The sequence below is a fragment of the Centruroides vittatus genome, unplaced genomic scaffold, assembly GCF_030686945.1.
Source record: "Centruroides vittatus isolate TY-2023 unplaced genomic scaffold, ASM3068694v2 scaffold_3315, whole genome shotgun sequence".
Classification (NCBI taxonomy): domain Eukaryota; kingdom Metazoa; phylum Arthropoda; class Arachnida; order Scorpiones; family Buthidae; genus Centruroides; species Centruroides vittatus.
Window position 1 is genome coordinate 3,064,132 of NW_027122703.1, and position 26,461 is coordinate 3,090,592.

Consider the following 26,461-nt stretch of genomic DNA (forward strand, 5'->3'; position numbering starts at 1 on the left):
CAGCTTGTCTAGTACTGTCTCAACTTGTCAAAAAAGTACGCTCATGTCTGCAAATGGATATAGCTGAAGTGATCCTACACACAGATTCAACTATTGCCATCGCTTGGATCAACACTCCCGCATATCGCCTGAAGACCTTTATTGCGAATCGTGTGGAAAAGATCCAATCTATTACTGAAGGCTGCCACTGGAAACATATAACTTCCCACTCCAATCCTGCAGATGTAGTTTCTCGGGGTTTAAATCCGCAAGATCTACTATCCATGGAATTATGGTGGAGTGGAGTGCAGTCTCAAGTAGCACCAACCGTTCAACGTCAGGATGAATATGCCATCGACACTTCCTCCGATGAAAAATATCTATCTGAGCTTAAAAAACAATCGCATGTTAATTTGGTGTCAGTGTCAAGCTCTGACCTTGACAATACCCTGTTTGAACTTAGTAATAATTACATCAAATTAATTCGCATACTTAGTTATATTTTCCGGTTTCTACATAACATAAAACACGTAACTCGTCGATTTGGCCCTTTATCAAGGAAAGAACTCCAAGAGTCCAAAATTTATTTGATCGGCAAAGTACAAGGAATGGCCTTTGCTGAGGAAATAAAAACATTGCAAATGGGAAGGAATCTAACGAAGGGTCAATTAAGCAGATTACATCCCTTTCTAGATAAACAGGGTCTAATGAGAGTCGGCGGTAGATTGAGCAATTCAAATTTATCATTTGATAAAAAGTTTCCAATTCTGCTACCTAAAAATCACAAGTTAACCCACTTGATTATGAGATATTATCATCTGAAAAATTTGCATGTTGGTGCACAGACTTTACTTTACCTCGTCAGACAAGAATTCTGGCCTTTAAGTGGAAGAAACCTGGCCAGAAGGGTGGTACATGAGTGCCTCGTTTGCTTTAGAAATAAACCCAAAGTCATGGAACAAATCCTAGGAAATCTTCCTTCGGAGCGAATGACTCCAAGTCCCCCCTTTAAACATGTAGGGATTGATTTTTGTGGTCCCTTTCTTATTAAATATAAGGGACAAAGAAAGGGCACCTATCAGAAGTGCTACGTCGCAATCTTCGTTTGCCTTGTGACTAGGGCAATTCACCTTGAAGTAGTTACCGACCTAACAACCGAGGCAATGATAGCAACCTTGAAAAGATTTTTTAGCAGAAGGGGTAAAAGTGCGTCAATTTGGACAGATAATGCCACAAATTTTGTGGGTGCCAGTGCGGAGTTGAAACGCCTACATAACTACGTAAAAACACCTCCTGACAGTTTAGCTGATTATCTCGCCAGCGAGGAGGTCACTTGGAAGTTCATACCGCCCAGATCACCAAATTTCGGTGGCCTTTGGGAAGCAGGAGTGAAGTCCTTTAAACATCACCTAAAAAGAACCGTAGGTAACTCGCATCTAACTATAGAGCAGTTTATAACTATCACCACGCAGATAGAAGGAATTTTGAATAGCCGACCGCTCACTCCTATGTCCTCTGATCCAAGCGACTTCCAAGTTCTAACTCCAGGACACTTTCTTATCGGAAGACCTCTGACTAGACTACCGGAGTCAGATCTCACCAGTAAACCAGATAACTATTTGTCTCAATGGCAAATGTTAACTAAATTTGTTCAAGTTATATGGCGTAAATGGAAATTGGACTACCTAAACAATCTACAGGCCCGACATAAGTGGCAATTTGAGAAGGACAATATAACACCAGACTCAATGGTCGTCTTAAAAGATGAAAACCTCCGACCCGGAAGTTGGTCGCTGGGCCGTGTACAGGAAGTTATCAAAGGACCCGATGGGAAGGTGAGAGTTGTTCTGGTGAAAACCCCTCAAGGTGTTTTTAAGAGAAGCATAACAAAATTGTGCCTGTTACCATCCATCTAGAAAGAAAATGTGATTCTCCTTGGTGACCTACACGTGTCATTTCTGTTGTAATTGTTAAATTTAAATTTAATGTTTAACATTGTTTATTGAAGTATTACTTCAACGCGGGCCGGGATGTTGCCGCCTCGAGCGCCACCGTATTTTTTGTGAGAAGAAAAAATGATAATTAAAAAACGTTTGGAGACGAGAGTTTTTAGTAACGGCCAAGTAACGGCCAAGGGCGTCAGCCATATTGTTTTTTTTTCTTGTTCTTGTGTAACGACCCGCAAACCGCATTAAACTTTTATCAAACCGCAAGTGTTTTCTTTCATATTTATACAGTCCATTAAAGATCGACAAACACTATCAATTTGAGGTGGAGAGCATATATTTTAAATTAAATAAATTAAAAATATGATTAAAAATTGCAGCCTGGTATTGTGACAATGTCACAATAAATAATTGCTCGTTAATATTTTAATACGTTTTATTGTCATTCTAATATATTTATGAAATGAATTAAATGCATGTTTTGATTGGAAAGGTCCTTTTTCATGGGGCTGAACATATGGAAATCACAAGATACAAGATGTGGACTAAAAAGAGGATGTCCCATACAGTCCATTTGAATTTTTCCAGTAGGGCCTTTGTGATGTTTGCTGAATGAGGTGTGGCATTGTGATGCAAAAGCTTTCTCACCATACACTCTGCTCAACTGGCATTGACTTTGATTCAGGCTATACACTTTTGTTCATAAGGAACAAGTTTCTGCATAAACTTTCAATTTGGACACTACATCCAAGTGATGCAACATCTTTCATGACTAAAAACTGATTAACCTCTGCAGCCAAGTCAAAAAATCTGCTACACCTTGTAGCCAGAACTATTTCCAATGTTGCCACCAGATTTCATCTAGCTATCATTTATCAACAAAAATTTCTTGCCAATTGCAACTTACTTTTTGACTCTTTCTTGTAACATATATTCAGACCAATAAGATGAAATCATGTCAATTTTAATTGTATTAATTATTAATTAGCATTTTTAATAAACTTATGATTATTCTTCATTTGTAACAATATTTTGTATTTATTATAAAGCAATTATAAAATAAATTTGAAAATTTTTTGTTGTGTTTTGAGTTTTAAAAATGAATTTGAAATGAGATTAATAAATATATGTACTATACTGATTGTTATTGCAGGTTACAAGCAAAAGATACAAAATCTAGTATATCGTTATCTTATGAGGCATCCAAATCTAAATGAAACACTTCCAAATGCAAAAGATCCTCTAGACTTTATATTAAAAGCACAAGTAAGTTGCTTTTTAAGAATTTTATATGTTAAAATATTAAAATTTATATTAATTTTATTATAAGTTTTTTAGTCTTTTGTATAACAGAAATTTATTATAAAATTTTAGAAAAATTTGAAATATATACATTATCAGTTATACTTTAATTTAATTAAGAACAATGCCACATTTCTTTTGTCATAATGATTTTTTTCCTCATCTTCATAACACAGTCTCCATTAAAATGATAGTGGCCACATCCATGTTTGTAATATGAATTGAATTCTTGATTTGAGTTGAAGACAATAGTTTAATAAATTCTGCTAAATTGGCAGAACTTATTATTGAATATTCTATTGTAAATATTGTTAAATCATTATTACATTCATCTTATTTAGTGTGAAGCAATAACTTGTTTATTATTTCTAACAAAGATTTATTTATTTATTTATTTATAATATGTTTAACCATATAGAGGGCATTTTTGCAAATCTGAAGTCTGCTTAACTCAATTTTTTACATGTTTTCTCTAAATATTTTAGTTGAAAGCAAAAAGAAATCATAAATTATTTTTAAAATTAATATATACTAACATTTTAGCTTAAGTATATGTACTCTACAGTACAACTACAGGATGAAAAGGTTTTTTAAGTATATGTATTTGACTGTTGCTTTTTTTTGACTTCCTATTCTTTACATGTAACCTCATTAATCCAAACATGTTTTACAGTAATTAGCTTGGATTATCAAGAATAGATAATAATAAAGTTCAATCAGTTTATATAGAAGAAACCAAAAGGAAATTAAAAACAAGGATTAAAGAACAAATAAGTGATTTAAAATATAATAGAGGGATATCAGCCTTCCTTGAGCAATGCACTTTAAATAATTGTAATATAATAATAAAACAATCAAAATATTAGATCACAAAAAAATGCTTTCTGGCAAAAATTTAAAGAAAGTTATTACATAAAAAAAAACAAAAATTTATATTAAATAAAATTATTGGATCATCCTGTTGATGCTGAGATGGTTTATTGTAGGGAAAATTTAAAAAGCAGCTTTCATATGACAAAAAAATATTTTTGAATACATGATACAATCAATTTGATAGAATACTTTTTTTATTTCTACAATAATGATTGTAGGATATTTATTCGACTTCAAATTTATTTTTATAGAAAGTACAAGATTATTCTTTTTATTCCATTCTCTAAATTTTTGTATATGAACAACTTTTCACTTTATATTTTTAATGTTTTTTTTCTTGTACATAGTTGTCAAATCCATGTTAATATGGTGTGTTTGTAAATTATTTCTTTGTGTTATTATTGTTTACTTTCTATCAGTTATTCTGTTCATTTTATTTCTTGACATAATATTCAATATACTTTACTTATACATAGTGGTGTACAGTAATTGATCAAATTGTAATTGATCAGGTGTCGGTTGATCAAAAACTTACAAATATTTTTTATTTTATTTATTGAATCAACAATAATTACATATAGTATAGTTTGAAAAAATATTTGGAGACTTGATAAATATACATATGTGTATATTTAGTATTCATCATACACTGATGTCCAAAATTAAGATAACAAACACTAGTTGTGGGATATCTTGGAAAAAAGAACTTGGTGAATTGGGATGAAATTTGATATACAGATACCTTATGCCATGAAGGATCAATTACTCATATAAAATGAAAATAAAAAATCAATTTCTGCAGCTACACACTTTTTCCGACCATACTCAAACATTAGGTAGCAGATTCTGAGAAAAAAGAGGCTAATACAGTGTGTGACTACTGCTGACAGCCAATACAGCTCCTACAACAAGCTGTTATGTTGTTTATGAAGTTCTGGAGAAGACTTTGGAGTAATAAATAATAAACTTCACTCCCCACAAGAGCTAATAGCTCAAGGTGGGTTCTGGAAAGGGGCTAATGTGCTGCAGTAATTTCTCTTCAGAGAGCTACTACAGCACATTCTTAATCTCACATCCCACATGCTCAATCAGGATTAGGTCCTGAGGTCTAGCAGATCACACCATCTTCAAATATTCTCTTCTTTAAGGAAATCTGTAACCAGCTAAAAGCCTCAAATAGTGCTTAGACAGTCAAAGCATCTTTTTCCAAAACATGTAGAAGTATGTAGTTATCCAACATGTTTTTCACACTAGAACACTGTCTCAGCTCAGCACTGAATCAGCAGTTGTTTTCCCTGATGTTAGAGGGTTGATAGAGTGTCCCATACTATTTCCAGATCAAGAATCAGTTTGAAAACTGTATTTAAACTTATTAGAGAACATAACAAGTGTCCACCAGTCTTGTGTCTAGAGGTGGTGCTCAAGGCATCAAGAAAGACAGATTTTTCTGTGGGAAGGTTGAGGGGAATACAAACCACTGGTTGTCAAGCATAAGCATATTTTTCTGCTAATTGTCCAGTTGGCCAGTATACCAATGTTCCAGTGGCTGCAAGTTCTTGAAAGACTGTATGGCTGTCATCTGTCTTTGGCACTGGACATTAAAACCAGTTGACTGTCATTATGAGTGGATTTGTTGATCTAGGTTGACTAGTCCTGCTTTTCTGGTGATGGTTCCTGTTTCTTGGAAATGTTTCTCTCCATTCCAATACGTCATTTAAATGATCATATGATGTATTGTAATGGAGAGCATTTTTTTAAACATTTTATCAAAATTTGATTGGTCTGACAAATGGTGTAGCTCCATATTCAGTGCCCTGGAGCAAGTAGAATCACTGCATCCCCTTGTTCCTCAGAAGAGGTCTTGCAAAATTTATTTTGAACATTTAATTTAAAACCTTACTTAATAATGATTTATTTGAGATTTGAAGCATTTCAACAATAAGATATTCATTTTCATAAATACAAAAATAATAATGAAATAGAATGTAATTTTTTAAGTACAGAGTACCTAATAATATTTACTACATATTATATAAACTGTATTGACAAAATGTATGCAAATTTAGTTTTGTAACAAATACATAATAATACATAAAAATCTTCAATATTGTTGTTTTCTCGCTTTTTTGCTTGCAAATCAGTCAATCACTGTCTCCAGATCAAGTTGACAAGCTATTGTTTTTTCAATTTATATAGTAGTCAAAGCTAAGACAATGTTGCAACATGCTGCTTCTTAAATAAGTTTTGATTAATTTTAGTTTTGAAAATCTTTGTTCTGCTGTCATGATCATTGCTGGTAGAGTTTAAAAAATATTTACAAATGGTAATAATCATACCGTAATAATCGTCATGCACTTTTCTGTCTCATGCCAATCTATTAAATGTTGTTCGCAGGTAAATTGAGGTATGTTTTACCAGTCGCGAAATAATTTTATGTTTGGTTTATAGTTAAAATTGTAATTTCTTATGTTGCTTTATGCCTTCCTTTTTTATGTTTAGTTAGCTGAAGAGGGGCGAAGGCCCGAAACGCACATGTAAAATAGCGTACTAACTAAATAAAGATGGAAAACTTGCCCAGTGTTGATTAAGCGCCACTTCATTGTGCCAGTATACCAAATATAAATAACAACATGGTTTCGATTGTACCAAATTAAATAATGATGTCAACAATAACTTTTACTTATATGAAAATACATAGCTAAATTTTATATTTTTAAATCATTAATAATAATTAGTATGTTAAGAATGTTGATTGCATGGTTGAGTGGTTAAGGTGGAAACCTACCACTTCTAGATCTGGGATTGAATCTGATGAGTTGTTACATCGTAGGAATTTTTCAGGGGATGATGTTTGTGATATATTGAATATCTCCAATCCAGCCAGCCAATTGTGGGCCTGGCTGAACCCATAGTGAGTTTGTTAAAAAAAATCCTCTTGTTCTCACAGGGTGGAAAGAGTTTTAAAAGAAGTATTTTAAGAATAGAATGATTTGACATTATAGGCCTAACATTGAATTCATTTTATAAATATTTAATCTTTCAGAGTAATTGGGAAAGACGAATGTATAAAAGTCTCAATAACATGTGCAATGAATTAGGAATTGCATTATCAAGAAAGGTAAGTTAAAATTTTCAATATTTCTGTTTTTGTACTTTATCTTTAATCTGATTTATTTTTGATAAAGTTTTATTTAAATATAACACACAACAAGTGAAATTTTAATATAATGAATCTGTAATAATGAATCATTTTCTTGTATTTATTAATAACAAATTGTGTAAAAAAAATCTCATTTTATCAGTCATCATTGACTGATAATATTTGTCATATTAGAATGATCTAATATGACAAATATTATTTTATTGCCGTGTTTAAAACTTCTTTATTGTACGTAGGTAGAGATCAGTTACATTGTCATTAAATGAACAAAAAAACATTAAGATATAATATTGATTGATGTTTAAAGAAAAAATTGAATAATTTTAAAAAGTAGACACTGGAAAGATGAAAACAATTGTGCAAGAAAATTTTGATATTGCCCTTTGACATTATCTACAACTTTAAATTGGACTGTCGTTAGCTGATGATAAAATTTTATTTCTAGCAGCTTTGAACCTGAGAAAAATTTGTGCATATTTATGACCCTGAAAATACTTTTTCAATGATTTAATACTGTTGAAAGCTTTATTTTTAATAATGCTATTAAAAATATGACAGACAAAAATACTACACTCCTACCCAGTAAATAAACTTTTATAATGATTAGTAGCATTTGTATGATTATTTTCAAATAAGAAATGCTTATAACTTTTTCTTGTATCTGTTATAACAAAATAAGTTGTGTGCTCCTAAAGATTTGTTATAATGAGATTTAATCTGTATAATTATAATTATTTGTTAATATACAGACCATGATATATACATAACAATTTATGTTATAGAAGACATAATTATCTTTGTTTTGATTCAAAGTAAATAAAATTGTTTTCTTATTTTTAATTAGAATAATTTTAGTTCTATAATTTAGAAATTAATGTTTTCTTTAACAAAATTATCTTTATCTTTATAAAGTTAATGATATATTTTAGAGGCCAGTTTCTGAACAAAAAGAATTAGAGGCAAAATGGACCGAGTTAGGAACTGAAGATATGGGTATTTCTAAAATTATTTTTGTATTTTGTTAAATTTAGTTTGTTATAATGATGCATTTTGGAATATTATCAAAAAGTATTTTAAATTCTGTTTAATTTGTAATTTAATGTTAACTGCAAATTAACTAGATTTTGTGGGAAATTGTGTTTATTATATTGAAATATTTTTCTGATAATATTTTGTGCTTCAATTAGCTGGCTACCCATAATAGGGTCTTTTGCAGAATGCTTTTGTAGGGCCTGAACTAGCTATTGGTATAAATTAATACTTTTTTAGAGTAATGGAGATTAACTCTTGGTTTAAAACATAGCAACACTCTTTTGCCTAAGCTACTCTCTGGATTTCCTGTCTTTTGAAGGGATCATGTTTGTTTTTTGACATGGTGGCTAGTTTGGTCACTTTTATAAACATCTGTGCTGACTGAAACTCTTCTCAACCCTCCACAAAAGCCACTTTTGTAGACTGCAGAGACTTCTTTGCATTGTGTTTGTGAAGGTACGGATCTCTGCTTAAGTAGACTTGTTCATCTGGGTTATACCTTGTTGAGTTCTGGTAAAGTCTGTCAGTTTCTTTCAGAAGTATGCTGTTTTTTTTTTTTTTTTTTAAAGAGATCAAACTTCTGTCTGAAATAATCTTTCATGAATGTATAATGATCTTTTTAGGTCAAAGTGCTCTTAGCTTATTGCCCCTCAGTTATATAATCTACAATCATCTTATTAATCTCATGTGATTAAATAAATATAGTTATGCTATGTACAATTATTAATAATAACATGTATATTCAATGCTGTTTTTCACTTAGAATGATCTGTTATGCCATACCAGCTTATAGTATAAAAAGTATTGATAACTGTTATATAGTACTGGCAGTTACTTAGTAAAAAAATTCTATGTATTCAGTCACCATATATGCATACTGGCTGTAATTCTTTTAGAAAAAGAGTACTGTGTATATTAGATATAATTATTAAATTCTAATTAAAGATTTCAGATTGACTATCAGAAATTTTACACAATTCATACTAATTTATTATACAGGGTGAACCAAAAGTAGGTGGACAGTAGGTAAAATAGGGTTTGTGTTTGGGTTATACTATAACAATGGTGTATATTTAATTTGGTTATGGTTATGGTTGGAAAGTTATATCAGAGATGAATTTCAAGAAATTAATATACAAAGATACTTGTGCAAAAATATTTGTCGAAGCACGAACTGGTGAAATGTACACTTCAAAGCTGTGTGATGAACAGCAGTTTGAGCACCTGTGTTGAAGTAGTGTATTGTATTGTATTAGTAATTATAATTGTATATGTAATCTCAATAAATGTTATCATTTACTGTCATTTACAGTATCATGTAAATGATAACTGTATATGTCATCATTTACATGACTGAATTGGTTTACCCATTATATTTAAAGATACTATCAAATTGTTTATTAAGCTTAGAATTGTACAGTTTATATTTATTTACAGTTTACTTGAAATTTATTTAAAATGGATATGTATAATTCAAAGGATGAAAGAGATACAGCGGAACCTCGCTTAACAAGCAATGTTTTGCATAATGAGTGACGAGGAGAGGGGAAGTCCCGAATTGTGCGTATCAGTCTGTGTTTAGCACTCGTTCCGCTAGCAACTTAGTGACGCTCGTGATCACATATTTTTCTGAACTTGTGTTCACACATATTACTTATAAACATCAACAACCATAGCCCATTATATAATAAACACGCCAAACGATATGCCAAATTCTTGGGCTATGTAAAGGCTATAATTAAATATTAGTATATTTATAGTATATTAAATATTAGTATATATAGTTATTATTATAGAGGTAGGCAGTTATGTTTCCATCTCGTATTAAATTTAATAATTATAAATAGTTAATTTTTAATTCAGACATTTCTAAAATTTAATTTGGAATTGGTCATTAAATTTAATATGAGATGGCAGCATAATTGTTTACCTCTAGTCTAATTTGACTAATTAAATATATAATTAAATATTAATTTCTAATATTTAATTATAGCCTTTACATAGCTCAAGAATTTAGCATATCATTTGCAGTTTTTTTGAAACATATTATCTGTGATTGTTTTTGTTTTCTGTAAATTGAATTCTCATTCCAGGTTGATTCATTCTGTGCTAGAAGAAAAGCTGAAGATACAATAAAGAGAAAATATATTTTTTGTTAAGGTTAATCATATTAGTCATTGTAAACCGCGCTTTAGTCAGTCGCTATCCGCTTATTTTGTGTGTCCGACCGTCAAAGAACCACTCGGGATCGAGTTACGTATATACAAGCTAAGTTTTTGTTTATTGTCTGGTCAATGTACACTTCCGTTTGTCAATTGTTCACGATAGGAGGCGTCCTTTTCGTGTAAGATCCAAGTCGGATGTATGTGAGTTAATAAATGTTCTTGTTGCCTTTGCCTCGCCCTGTTTTTGATTCGTTCGCGGTTATAGGAAATCACCACAGGTTATGGGCCCAGGTCCCGTGAACGAATCTCAACAGTCGAATTTGTCTGAAAGAAAGGAAATTGCATAAATTGAGAACCGCAAGTTGCGTCGAGACACGTGTCAGCCACATCTTCGTTCATCGTCCGCAATCGCCATCTTTGACGAGCTTCATTCGTCGGTCAACCTCGTCAGTGCTCTCTGTCAATATGGATATCGTGAAATCTCAAATGGAAACTTTGTCAGAAGACTCGCAGGGAAATATTAATTATATCTCATGGAAGTTTAAGCTAAATGTTACGTTGAGATCGAAGGACTTGTACGACGTTGCGAACGGAATCATTCTTAAACTTGAAGATGCGAATAATGCGACAGATGTCGCAGCATGGATTAAAAAGGATTTAGACGCTCAAACTTGTATAGGTTTAAATGTGAGCAGTAATATCGCAAAGAAAATTGCAAATTGCACCTCTGCGTATAGTATGATACACAAATTAGAAACTTTGTATGGTAAAAGGTCCGATCTCACAATTGAAGGACTACAGAGAAATTTTTTTAATTATAAGTATGATTCAAGTAAGTCTGTAGTGGAGAATTGCTTATCAGTTCAACAATATGCAGAAGACTTAAAAGCTGAAGGAGAAACAATTAAGGAAAGCTGGATTATAACAAGAATGCTCGGAATACTGCCGCCGAAACTACATCACTTCAGGACGTCATGGGATAACGCTAATCCAACAGACAAGAACATCGACACTTTAATTGAGCGACTTCGACTGGAAGAAGACAGACTGAAGGAAGACGACAAGAAGGAACCAATCGCACAGAATGCCCTCATTTCAAAACAGAAAACGCAAGGTAACAAGGACAGAAGTCAGCAGAAAAACTCAGGAGTCGAATGTTTTAGATGTGGACAAAAGGGACATATAAAGAAATATTGCAAGAATAAGTCGTGTCAGAAATATCTTGAATACTGCAGGAAAACCTACAATTGTAACAACTGCAATCAAAAGGGCCATTTTGCAAGGGAATGTAAAAATGAGAAGTCAGACGAATCAGACAAAGGAGATAAGACCAAAGGACAACGACGAGCTCTTGTCACTGTAGGATTGACGTCTACGAAAATAAATGACAAGAACTCAAGACGAAACCGACAGGATATTTGGTATCAAGATAGTGCTGCCACACAGCACATGACCTTCAGGAAGGAATGGCTGACAAATTACAAAGCACTGGAGGAGCATACGAAAGTGATACTCGGGAACAACACAGAAATCAATGGAATCGGAGTAGGTGACGTCGAACTCGAGGCCTTTAATGGAAGGGAATGGTATCCAGCAACCGTGAAAGACGTTTTATATGTTCCTAATATATCATTCAATCTATTTTCGGTTACCCAAATGTTGGATAAAGGGTTTATTCAGACTGCCAATGCCAACACATCAGTTATCAAAACGGCCGATGGAAAGGAGCAAATAGCAGTAGCACAACGACTCGAAGGATTATATCAAATGATGTTCCGCAGAGAGGTCACAGGAATGTGTATGGTGGCCAACTCAATCAAAGTCTGGCACGAAAGACTGGCACATCAGAATGTGAAGTATTGCAAGAGTATTTTGGACAGAAACAATATAAGATATATTGATGACTGGGACAACAACGTTTGTATTGGCTGTGTCTACGGCAAACAACATCACATCTCTCACCCAAGAAATAACAAGGTAGCGAAGGAAGTATTGGATCTGATACATGTTGACTTAGGTGAAATGGATACCTTATCTCTGGGAAAGGCAAGATATTTTCTCTTATTCAAGGACGACTTTTCTCATTTTAGAACTGTTTATTTTTTACGAACCAAGGACGAAGCCCCTGCAGCATTGGATAAATACATGAAACTAGTTGAAAATCAATTTGGAAGAAAAGTGAAAAGCCTAAGGTCTGACAACGGGACAGAAATCAAAAATTCGACTACCAGAGAGTTATTGGAGGAGCTTGGAGTTTTACATACCAGAACAAACACATATACACCGCAGCAGAATGGACGAATAGAAAGGGAGATGCGCACCATAGTAGAGTCAGCTCGATCTGTTTTACATGCCAGAAATTTAAGCGAGAATCTTTGGGCTGAAGCTATTAACTACGCTGTATTCACCATTAATCAAACAGGAAAGAGCTCTGTAGATGACAAAAGTCCTGCCGAACTTTGGTTTGGACGTATGGTAAACATCTCAAAATTAAAAAGCTTTGGCTGTGAATGTTATGTGTTGATTGAAGATCATAAAAGGAGAAAGATGGAGAGAAAGTCTATGAAAGGAATCTTCGTCGGATATGATCTCGATTCACCCTGTTATAGAATCTACTTACCAGATGAAAAGGAGGTCGTCTGCTCTGACAATGTGATTTTCAATGAAAAGTCTGAAACTAAAGGAAGCACTGCCGAAGTCGAGACCTGCATGAAAGAAAAAGGAACAGGAGAGAAGATAGAAGAGCCTGAAACTGAGGACGAAACCGTGGAGGATTCGGATGATAGATGTTCACAGAATCATTCACGATACATCACTCTAGAAGAAACCGATGAAAGACCACAACCGCCAGAGGAAACTCAACGAAGTTTACGAGATCGCCGAAAACTAAAGGCTCCAACCAGATTCAACGATTATGAGATGGGACTTATTCACAACTATGCCATGATAGGAGAAACCGAGGATATTTCAGTTAAGGAGGCTTTGAAGGACAGAGAATGGTATAAGGCTATGCAGAATGAGTACGACAGCCTGATCAAACTGAAGACTTGGAGCTTGGTGGAACCTCCAAAATATGCAAAACCTCTTACATGCAGATGGGTGTTACGTCGTAAGCAGGACGGCAGGATGAAAGCCAGACTTGTTGTGAGAGGATTCGAACAAAGACAAGGCATCGATTATTCAGACACCTTCAGTCCCGTAGCCAGACATGCATCTATCAGACTCGTGCTCAGTCACGCAGCATCCAGTAAAATGAAAGTAACAGTTTTTGATGTCAAGACAGCTTACCTACATGCCAATCTCAAAGAAGAGATATATATGAACCAGCCGGAAGGATTCTCTGATGGGACAGAAAAAGTTTGCAAGCTTGAAAAGAGTCTGTACGGTTTAAAGCAAGCCGCCAAAGATTGGAACGACGAAATCTCTGACTTTTTTCTCACGATAGGATTCGCTAATACCGACGACGATCCGTGCGTTTATTATAACAACGACAGAAGTGTGATAATAATATTAGTTGTAGACGACGGGTTCATTGCCGCCCAAAATGAGAAGGACATTTTCAAGATTCTGAAGTTACTGAATGACAAGTTTGAAATTACTTATAAAAGGACTTTACAATCACACATGACATACTTAGGTATGAAGATCAAAGTGTCGTCTGAGGGAATTTTTGTGAGTCAACCTGATTACACAGAACGAATATTAAAACGATTTGGGTATGATCAAGTGAACGCCGTGAATACACCGATAGAGCCAGGAATGAAAACGAATTCTGAAAATCTTGTCAATGACCAGACACTAGAAAAACAAAATCGTTACCTCGAAGCCGTCGGAAGCTTACTTTATTTAGCAACAATTTCCCGCCCAGATATAAGCTACGCCGTCAATTATCTGAGCAGATTCAGTAATCGACCCATGAAAAGTCACTGGAAGATGATTAAAAGAATTTTTCAGTATTTAAGAGGAACTACACATTTTGGAATATTTTTTAACCGAGATCCGAAATTGATAGCATATACAGATGCGGATTACGGAGGAGACGCCAATAGTCTACATTCCACAAGTGGAGTTCTTATCATGAGAGGAGGTCCAATTGTATGGTATTCAAGAAAGCAGCGTCTCGTGGCGAACTCAACAGCTGAAGCCGAGTACCGTGCAGCAGTTTCATCTATCGACGATATCTGCTGGGTACGAAGAATAGGAATTGAACTGAGATTATTAAAGAATGATAAACCCACCCCGTTATTTGTCGACAATCAGTCGGCAATTCACATGCTTAAAAACGCTCACCAAGGAAAGATAACTAAGGGTAAAAAGCATATTGAGATTCAGAGAAAATTTATTCAGCAGCATATTGGCACGACCGTTGAACTGCAACATATTAAAAGCGTCGATCAGCTTGCTGACATATTAACAAAACCTTTGAATCGTGTAATATTTGAAAAGTTACGCTGTAATATGATTAAGGAGGAGTGTTAAGGTTAATCATATTAGTCATTGTAAACCGCGCTTTAGTCAGTCGCTATCCGCTTATTTTGTGTGTCCGACCGTCAAAGAACCACTCGGGATCGAGTTATGTATATACAAGCTAAGTTTTTGTTTATTGTCTGGTCAATGTACACTTCCGTTTGTCAATTGTTCACGATAGGAGGCGTCCTTTTCGTGTAAGATCCAAGTCGGATGTATGTGAGTTAATAAATGTTCTTGTTGCCTTTGCCTCGCCCTGTTTTTGATTCGTTCGCGGTTATAAGAAATCACCACATTTTTCTTTACCGACAATACATACATAATTTGTCTTTAAACTATATATCCTTTCTCACGCAGATGTGGGATAAGACAATTCCATGGTGGAGTCAACCTTTTATTTGAGGTTTCTCATCCACCTACAAATGTAAAACAGTCCAAAACTTCCCTTAGCGGTGACAGCATAATTAAAAAATAATTTACAATTTTAAACATTTTTAAAATTGTAAATTATTTTTGTAGGTGGACTGTTTCACATTTGTAGGTGGACAATAAGCCACAAATAAAAGGTCGACTCCGCCGTGGAATTGTCTTATTCCTCATCTGCGTGAGAAAGGACGTATAGTTTAAAAACACATTATGTATTTATTGGCTGCAAAGAGAAATATATGTTTTCTTTATTGTATTATATTGTCCTGGCCCATTTTTAAAAGCTGAAGATGATTAACGCTTCTTAACAATGTATATTGTATAATTTTCTTTGAATAAATGTTATACATAAAATATTTGATTATTTTTTCGGCGTGGAATTTTACCTTAATTTCTATAAGAAAAATTGTTTCACTTAACGTGTGTTTTGCATTACGAGTACAATTCTTGAACGAATTATGCTCGTTAAGCAAGGTTCCACTGTATTATCAATGTAATTCAAAATATTTATAGTTTTATTTATAAAGAAAAAGTTACAATGCAGTTAAACATTAAAGTTGTCATTGATAATTATACAACAGTAATTATAACCTTTACTATAGGCCCTATAGTATTTAATTTGTCGTAATTACAAATACATGAAATTTATTTTATTTGATTTTTAATACTTCTCTTTTGGTTTTCTTATAACTGTATGTTCCTGATATCCAATTCTAACAAAATGTAAATAAATGTAATTTGAAAGAATATTTTAATTTTATTTTCAAAATTTAATCCCCTGTTTTTAATCTTTTTACTTATCTAAAAATATTAAAGTACAAGCAAAATTAATGAATAATTTTAATATTATTTTTATTTCATTTAATTATTTGATCAAAATAATAAAAATTTGAAACTTTTTCAAGTTAAGATAGATTTGTTCTATACTATATTATTTTATATCACTAAATATGGTTATTTAAATATTAATTTTCAAAAATTTATATTAGTGTTTTTAAGAGTATTATTATATATTGCAGATTTAACAAGATTTCGGCCAGTATATTCTCCTAAAGACTTTTTGGAAGTTTTGGTAAATATTCGGAGCAGCAATACATTACAAGCAAATATAAATCAAAGGTTAGCATTTTAAAATTTAATTTCTTTACTTATTGTTTTATCTTTTATTAAACATATATTATATATTTTATAAAAATGAAACAATTGATGAGTTTTAACATTATATTTATCAAAAAATTAAAAATTAATAAAAGTACAACTTAATAAGTTCAGTATTATTAGGTAAAACCATATTAAAAATTTAAAAAACAGAATATTTAAAGTAGAACTTTTACAGTTTATAAAATTTATATAGACTAAAATCTATAAATTTTTGCATAGATTATAATTAGTTTTTCTCAGACTTTAAATCTTTTAAATTTATTAATTACACGAATTTGATGACACGATATAATCTATTGTAAAATCAAGGTAAATCTTACTATGCTTAAAACTAAAATATAATAATAGACATTCAACAATTTGTTTAATAACTAATGTTTTTGATTGCTTTTAGCAGTCATCTATAGAAACATCAGTTCCAATCAAAGATTTGTTTGATTTCTTTAAATTTAGAAAAATGTGTAACCTGATGACGATTGAAAATGTTAGTTATTAAATGAGTTGCTGGAAGATAGCTGATTATTGTAGTTAATAGTTGAATTTATGCATAAAACATAAAAATAGTATTATGTAATTTATGAATATTATGGTTTTTTTACATGATTCTTTATTGAATGAATTATTTTTAAGATTGAAAACATTGATAAATATTGAGTACGGTGACAAAACTGACACATCATCCATAAATTATGTAATGCTATTTTTATACTTTTAAACTATCCTACCCAACCTGTAATGCTTAATGATGCTGCCCCAAAATTAGGTAATGCATATCCTTGATTGACCCCCTCAACTGAACTAAGGAATAATACAGTTAGGTTTCTAAAGAAGTTTTAATTTTTAATACTAATAAAAGTAAGCTAATTATCATTTATCTGATGAAAATGAAATGGTTTCATTAAAATTTATATTTTGATGAAGTTATATACTAGAAATAACTTGTTATTGATTTATATACTAAACATGCTGTGAAGTTTGTGCTTGGATTTTGCATCATAACTTAATAAGAAGTTTTATTTTATAATTAGTTGGTATTTCTAAGAATATGATATTTCTGATTATAGTTATTACATGATGATATGTTTCCTTAGCAATGTTTAATAATTGTATGTAATATTGTGGAGCAAAAATGCTAAATATGTGTAATGACAATATGATACATCTAAAAGCAGAATGTGTTTCAGAAATTCTAGATAATTGACAACTTACAAATCAATTAAATCTATTAAGAAGAAATATAACCTAATAAGATTGTTAAATAAAATACTTGCCTGTAAGTTTAAATGCCAGATTTTTCTTAGATAATACAGAATTCCAGAATTAAAATAAACTATTTAATGATATTTATTATTTACATGAAGAAATATAATAATAAAATTACACTAATTTAAATTAGTTCAAAAATTATATTAAATAAAATGGCAATTATATTTTTAGGAAAATAGTTATTCTCTTGTTAATTTATAAATTTGTCATGAAATACACATGTTACTGATTTCTCTTACTGCTATTCTGCTATTATATATATATATAGCATCAATTATACAAATAACGATCAACCAAAATATCGGTTTACCAAAAGCATTCCAGTCGGCAAATTTAAAATTTCTGCTAATGCAGCACTCTCCCCCTCCCTGCCAACCTAAACTGTAGGCCTACTTTAATGTACTATTTTATGTAAGATACGTATTTGTAAGACATGTGATACAAAATATCTACAGTACAGTTTTGTGTTTAATATATTTTTTCGTAAATGATCAGTTATCCAAACAACCCTAGTTCCGAATTGTTTTGGATAATTGATGCTTTCCATATATATACTGTATGTATATATATGTATGTATATATACATACATATATATACTATATACTGTATATATATATATCCAAAAGAATATAGTATGTATATCTTAGATCATTTATCTGTCTAGTATGTATATTGTTTTATTATATTTATATATTTATTAATTTATTTATTATATATTAGTTTAGACAGATAAATGATCTAAGATATACATACTATATTCTGTTTTAAACTGAATTTCTTTTATATTTTTTAACATCACATTTTATAGTAATAAAAGTACAAGTATCCTTTGCTTAACACAGGATTTGATTAATGTGCAAAATTAATTGCAGCAATCCCTTTATATACATGGCAGAAGTTTTAATTAAGGCGGCTTTACCAGTTGTCTTTACTTATAATAGATACCGTATTTGATCATTTTGATTTTGATATATGCAGTAGCATTCAGGAATTAATTAACCATGTTAATCAAGGGACACCTGTATAGTATATTTTGAAGAAACAATCTTTTGATAGTAACAAATATCAAGATAGTTCCTATATCTAATGAATGCTACAATAATACAAAAATGTTTCATAATGGTACAATAATATTTGTGAGAAATGAATGAACTGAGGATGAAAAAGCAGAGTATATATAAGTTAGATTTATTCAAAATTTTTTCTGGAATTTTATTAAGTTTTACAACAATTTTTGTCTTAAAAGGATGGTTTTTGAACACTTTTTCTTATCCAGTATATTTATGAACTGTGAAAAAGTAAAATTTAGAACAAACTCTATTTTTAAAAAAAATATGAAGTATGAATATGAGATATTTTGAAATGATTCTTACAATATGATTAAAAGAATTGAAAATAGAGTAATTTAATTTTGAATTATTTTTATTTATGCATTACAGTAGAGAGTCGTAAATCCGAATCAATTGGGGACTGGGGTTGTTTGGATTAGTGATTTGTTCGAATAACCGATTATGTACGAAAAAATATATTAACCTGTCTGATGTTCAAATTTTTCTCTGTTGCGTGTCGCTTCGTGTTGAATTTTTCTACGTTGCGTGTCGCTTTGTGTTGAATTTTCGTCGATTTTAAGCCTAACGAAAATTTTTATAATAATAATCGAGGCTATCGTATCGTTAAAAATTATTTCTTTATTTTGTACAAACAAAATAAATATATTGAAGAATATAAAAACATGAAAATTATACTTTAGAAGTAAATCTTGTATCCAAAACATTCGATTCGGCACGACACAGTCCGACTGAAAATCATTCAGATAACCGGCGATTCAGATAACCGGGGTTCGGATTAATGACTCTCTACTGTATAGTATGATAAGAAAATTATACAGAGTTTTATATAAAATGTGAATATATAGCTTTTAAAATATTGCATGATTTTTTTATCTATATACTTAAATTCTTATGTAATATTTTGTTGCTCAAAATTTAAGTTTTTATCTGTTTTTATAGTGTAGCATTATGGGGCCAAATAAAAGTATCATTGAAAGTTAAAGATTACAAGAATTGGTAAGTTTAAAAATAAAAAATGAAGATTAAACTTGAGTATTTAACAAATATATTGATCAATTAAATTTGAAATTTATATGTCAAACATTAAACTAAAACACTACTGGATTTAATTAAATTTCATAAATAACTCAACTAAAATTACAACATTATATTATTTTGAGAAAATCTGAAAGTATTTAGCTGATCTATTTGAATGTTTTAATTTATAATTTATTTTCATTTTAGAGAAATGAATATGAAGAACTGTCAACTAATGTAAGTCACTTAGGTGTCGATGACTGCCCGGTTTTGAATACGGATACATCAAATAGTTTTCTCCATGAAAGAGTTACATTAGGAAAGAAAGGTATAACATTATTTTTCAAATTTATATTAGATTATATTCTAGAATTTATTTCAGAGTATACTCTTATAATTTAAAATTTATATATTTTTTTCTAACATATACTTCAGATTCATTTGTTGTTAGTTTTTTTTGTCATAAAATTATTTATTTATTTTTGTGATCAAAATTTTTATTATCACAGTTCTGCAAGCTGGAGATGCATTATTAGCTCGAGAATTTTCAAAAAGAGGTTGTCCGTCTTCACTTAGAGGTGAATTGTGGCGGTTAATTTTGTGTGTAGAAACAACAGATGCAGTATGTAAAGTTTTATTAATTTATTGCAAAACTAATCAGTGAATTCTAATTAATGAAAATTTTAAATTGTAGTGTTTTTTTTTGTATTTCAGGAATGCTTGAAGTTTCAACATTTAAAATCCTGTGTATTTCAGCATGATCTTATGATTGATAAATTAATTTTTAAAGTAACATTTTAAATGATGTATAGTATTTAAAGTAATTTAATCAGTTATATTCTGTTTTATTTATGTGTATTTTTTTCTGATAGGATGTCCATTTAACTGCTTCCAATGATGACCAGTATTTTGTTTTTGAAGATTTACTTTATCAGGTATTGTGAATATTTTATAGTATACATATGAATATATATATTTGTCGAACATGTAGTATTATTCAGTTATAACTTTATTCAAAAAATATTTATTTATTTATTTTAAACAGGCAATGTCACTAAAATGATAAGACACATTATTGTCTTAGTCCCTGATACCCCTGATGCAATGAACAATAAATGAATCCCATTAAAATATATACCATACTAAAATACAAAATATTAAAAGATCTAGATTTGAATTTTATCCAGACCATTATGATTTTTTACATGTTGTACAAATTAATATCATTTCGTATTCTTTATCTATGCTGGTATACGTCATTCAAGATCAGGTCCAATTGCCAGAATTAGCATAAGTGAGGTCAACTGAATAATTTATAGCAGGGATGGCCAACACGTAGACTGCAGTCGACCGGTCGATCGCAAAGGTTTTGAAAGTAGCCCACAAAGCTAAAGTTGAACAATTTGCTTTCACTTAAATTAATGTTTAAAAATCTTAATTCGATAATTTATTCTTACAATAATAGACTGTCTGTGCAACGTACCCATACTGTTTGTATTTATCTCAATGAACAATGCAAATAAATGTTAACTTTTAAATTAATTGTAGTCACAATGCATGCACATAAAAATGGCAATCGCATAAAATGGTGCAAAATCATGTGTCAGACAGTAATGTGACAGCTCCTGGCTTCAATCCACTTGTTACTCCTTGTTTGTGCACTTGTATTTACTTTCAATTTTAGTTTTTTTTATTTATTCATACAGCGAACAGAAGCAGGTACATTAGTTTATTAATTATTATTTTAAATGTCATTAATATTTAACCCTATTATTTCAGAATGAATAAACCAAGTACAGGCCAGAAAAAAATAAAAACTTATGATTATTAATTATTTATTAAAATATCTATGAAAAATGTAAAAAATCCTAAAAGTGTTTGCCCATATTCATAGTTGCCCGCAGATTATATTTTACTGAAAAAGTAGCCCCTAAGGGATAAAAGTTTGGCCACACCTGACCTATAGTGTTTGGGTATCTCCCAATAATAAAGTAATTAATGAATTTAACAAATTTTAAATGTTGAAATTTAGATTTTATAGTTAAAATATTGGGTAACTAATTATATTGAAGGTTATCATCAAATAAAATAATATACATAAAAATTTGTCTTAATAATTTATGTATGTATAGTTTATACTTTAATTATGTTATACAACATTATAAATTATCATTAGAATGAAACTTTCTTTAAAAATAAAAGAAAGGTTTTTGTTAGGATTATTTAAAAATATTTAAATATGTTAAAATTTTGCTATATTATTCTAATAATTATATAAATTTCAGATTATTTAAAGTATTGTTTGATTATTTCTAGATATTATTGGTTTTCTCTCGTGACACATACGTATTAGATCATTTTGAATATAGCAGTGCGTCTCCTCCAAAAGCTCCACTTCGAGGAAAAACAGGGCAAGAAGAAGATATGGTTGTTTATCCACCAAATGGAGTAATTCCTTTTCATGGCTTTTCAATGTATGGTAAGTGTAAAATTATGTTAATTATCAAAACAACAATGTTAATTCAATATTGACAGTTCAGTAATATATTACAATAATATTGCAATTCTTTTTGTTGTGTCATGTCCTTACAGAACATTGGCCATCAATGAGATTTGTATTCAATCTGTAAGTTTCTTGAATAAAGATCTTCAGCAGGTTTGCTCATCAAACTTACCATTCTATAATCATTACATCTTTTAGCATTAGATTTCATAGGGATTGTAACAAATTCTGATTCCAGTCAGTCTACAGAGATATTAACAGTATATTATATTAAAAAAACTGTTAATTTTCTTAATGTTTCTTCTTCCGTCATTATAAATTTGTAGATTTCAGAAGGTATTTCATCTAGTCCAGTTGCCTTCCCACTTTTTGCTAGTTTAGTGGCATACTATACTTCTTCACACATAATTATGATGGACCTTGGAAGTCTCCCTCTCTGTGGGTACACTACTCTAAAGTCATAAAAACAACTTGTAATATAATGTTGTCATTCTTTCAATTTTTCTTTTTTATCTATTATGATCTCTCCTTGTATATTATGTAAATTTCCTGTCTTAGGTTTATCATATATACCTGTTGCTTCTTTAATGTTTTATGCATATTAAACAAATCATGTTTCTTTTCAAGTCTTTTATTTCTAGACATTTTTCTGTTAAATACAGTGTTTTTGATTCTGTAATTTTTCTACAAATTATCCTTCATAGATTTTTATATAGTTTTTAATTTCTATTTTTTTGCTGTCAATGTGGTTCGTTAAATTTAAAATCATTTATCATCCAGGAGTTCTTTTTATAATGGGATATTACCTTGAAATACTCATCACATATCTTCAATAGGAGTTCCTTAATCTCTCTCCAGATGTCTTCAAATGTTTTGTTAGTCAGAGTTATATTCGGTATACAGGTATACCTCGTCTTATGTCGGTAATTGGTTCCAGGAGAGGCAACGTAAGTCGAAAAATGACGTAAGTCGAATTTACTTGTGTAGTTACGACATAAGTCGTAGTTTCAACTTACGTCATAACTAAACGCCAATAATGAGCACTTAAAGACCGCTAAATAAGACGACAACACAGGAACACAGATGTTTTCATGTTTCGTTCTCTAGGATTTATGATGATTATATTAACATTTACTGTAAATATACATGTTTTAATATGATTTTATGTGCTTTTAACGCTTTTCTAGTGATATTACGACTTCAATGTTTGTGGCGGACGGATTTAAAGTTGAATAAACTGACTTAAACTTGATTTTTATTTTTCCATATACTTTTTTGACAAACAATGTATAATCGGGAACGACGTAACTCTAGAGCGACGTAACTCGAGGTATACCTGTATTTTTATTTACTTCTTCACTAATCTTTCATTTAATAGTGTTATATCTTAATAATGTTTGATCCAACTTTTTAAGTTTTTGTTCTTTGCTAATTTTTTCTTAGCTTTTCATATACCATTGCCACTACTGGATTATGATCTTATGTAATATTTACACAGGGTATGTTTAATATGTTTTGACAGATTTCACTTAATTCTTAAAATTTGTTCTGATAAGTATGAAGTCAGTCTGATTTTTAATGGTACTCTTGTCTGAATCTGCATTTGATTTCCGTGTATACAATCCCCTTAGAGGCATAAAATAAGACTCACTTCAACCAATAACCATTATGAATTATGATTAACTCTTGAATAACAAACATTTTCGTAATCCCTTTTGGGTTCTTCTTCAGGCTTTCTTTAATTCTGATTAAGTTGGACCTTCCAAAATTAATCATGAATATAAAATTCAAACATAAAATTGAATGTTAAGACAAAGATTTTGAATAACGAGACCTTATGCGCAAGCATTCCCATTAAATAAGATTGAACGTTAAATATTGTTGTCAAGTAAAGCCTACCATGTCATTGAAAGACACATCTCCCTAAAATTAATGCACAAGGATCTGCAGCAAGCCTTAAAAATCTCGAGTTAATCATAATTCACACTGGTTATTGGTTGAAGTGAATCTTATTTTATATTCATCCTGGTGTTATGTGCAGATATGTTTTCTTGGAGGCAGTTTATGAAATGTATTTGTACAATAAAATCTTCTTCCTAACAAAACTATATGAATCTATCTTCCTTTCATTTCTTCTGCCTAAATCATAATCTCCTACAATTCTATTGTATCGGTCTTTCCCAATTTTTAACATTGAATTCTCCCATAACTATGGTGTTATTGGATAACCTAGTGATATTCAATGCCTGTTTCTAGGTCTTGTAGAATTCTTCCACCTTTCTTCACTGCAATTAGAAGTAAGAGTATAAACTTGTATATTTGTGTTAGATGGTCTGAAGTTGAACTGCATCAGAAGTTTGACAAGTTTGTGAAACTTCTAATCAAACTTTTAATATATTCTCTATTATTATAGCTATACCATTATAGTGTGTTAATTTGTCACCAGCATAAAATATTGCTTGTTTTCCAACAGTACATTGTCCTGGGCCAAACAGATTTCACTAATATGAAGCATGTCTGCTTCCATTTTCTTTATCTCTTTGGAGGCATTATGGATCTTACTTGCATCATACATACTTTTAGCATTCCAGATTACTCAATATATTTTCTTTCAACTGTATAAAAATAGTCAATAAGAAAAACACACCTTTAAAAATCCAGCAAAAAAATTTTTACTAATAAAAACGTTTTTGAACGGGTTTTACCGATCTTCATCAGTTAAGATGGCGCAGATTTTGAAAATATAACGCAAATTTAAAAATAAACATTAAGCAGAATTCTAAAATAAATATATAGGTACATAACTGAAATTACAGACAATCGTATGTGATAAATAGATATTGGAAATGCTCCATTGAGGCGGCATTGAGTTAGAAAATCTAATTTAGCTCTTGCTTTATGTATTTTAAGGACCAGTTTCCTATATTATTTGGCCAGTGTAGCCAATAGTGATTGCCTGTAGGATGTAATTTCAGTTATGTATCTATATATTTATTTTAGAATTCTGCTTAACGTTTATTTTTAAATTTGCATTCTATTTTCACAATCTGCGTCATCTTAACTGATGAAGTTCGGTAAAACTGTTTGAAAACGTTTTTATTAGTAAAAATTTTTTTACTGGATTTTTAAAGGTGTTTTTCTTATTCCAGATTGCTACTTTCATTTTCATAGACTCAGAGATTCTCAAAGAGTACTAACTCTTTGGCCATTTAAGGCATGATGGTGACTAGAAGCCATTATATTAGTTGTCTCAGTCTTTACGGTGGTTTTTCTTGGGAATATATAATTGGGGTGGTTTTGTGTTGTCTTTCCCAATGTTCTATTTATGGTCTATGAGCAAATAGAAACTTTAATTTGTATTGTTGTTGAATTTGAAAGTACTACAGTATATACTGCAATAATACATTCTCTGATTCTTGCAGAAGTAAATGAAATATAAAAAGTAATGTTGAACAAATATATTGTTTAATCAAACTAAAAGCTTAAAAGTACTTTTGCTTATTTATTTAGACTTTGTCAGTTAATTATGTGACCAAAGAGTTGGAGTCAGGACTGACACCACTGTGTCTTATGGACAGACACAGAAACCTTGATTACCACTAAGTTCGTTTTTATGCACGAGAGGTTGTGTGTGTAGATCTCAGATTCGGGTTGGAGGAGACTGTGAGACTGCACATCCAGAAGTGCACGTTACAGCTCTAATGCCAAAAATAATACCTGTTTATTTACATATTAAATCATACATAGGGTTGAATATATAGTAATCAAATAGCATCTCAATTAAACCATATTGGATTCTAACCGAGAAAGAGTTTAAACTTATGTGTCCGATGATAAATACCTGTAGTCAGTTATATGCTTGATAAGCTGGTAGCACTTGATAGACTGGTTCCTTGATTATGTATATGGCCTGTAGATTTCTCTGGATGTTAGATAGTTCAATAGTTTGATGTAAGATGCTCTGAGAGCATGTAGGTAGATGGCAGGTTGGCATAGACAGTAACCGGTGGCACATTTTCCTTGGATGCATATCCAAGGAAAATATGCACTCATAATCAACGCTTGATGATGGACGAACCCTGTCATCATTGAT

General features: G+C 31.0%; 1 protein-coding gene across 1 annotated transcript in view; it reads left to right on the plus strand.

Moving 5' to 3' along the window:
• The window catches only part of LOC136988532 (TBC1 domain family member 19), a 34,599-nt gene that overhangs the window by 6,095 nt on the left and 2,043 nt on the right, over positions 1–26,461 (plus strand). The window contains exons 4-13 of the mRNA XM_067286402.1: positions 3,079–3,191; positions 7,144–7,218; positions 8,190–8,253; positions 16,370–16,469; positions 19,788–19,842; positions 20,073–20,193; positions 20,375–20,487; positions 20,580–20,654; positions 20,738–20,800; positions 22,182–22,344. Coding sequence (XP_067142503.1) covers positions 3,079–3,191; positions 7,144–7,218; positions 8,190–8,253; positions 16,370–16,469; positions 19,788–19,842; positions 20,073–20,193; positions 20,375–20,487; positions 20,580–20,654; positions 20,738–20,800; positions 22,182–22,344 — 942 coding nt within the window. The remainder of the gene's footprint in view (positions 1–3,078; positions 3,192–7,143; positions 7,219–8,189; positions 8,254–16,369; positions 16,470–19,787; positions 19,843–20,072; positions 20,194–20,374; positions 20,488–20,579; positions 20,655–20,737; positions 20,801–22,181; positions 22,345–26,461) is intronic.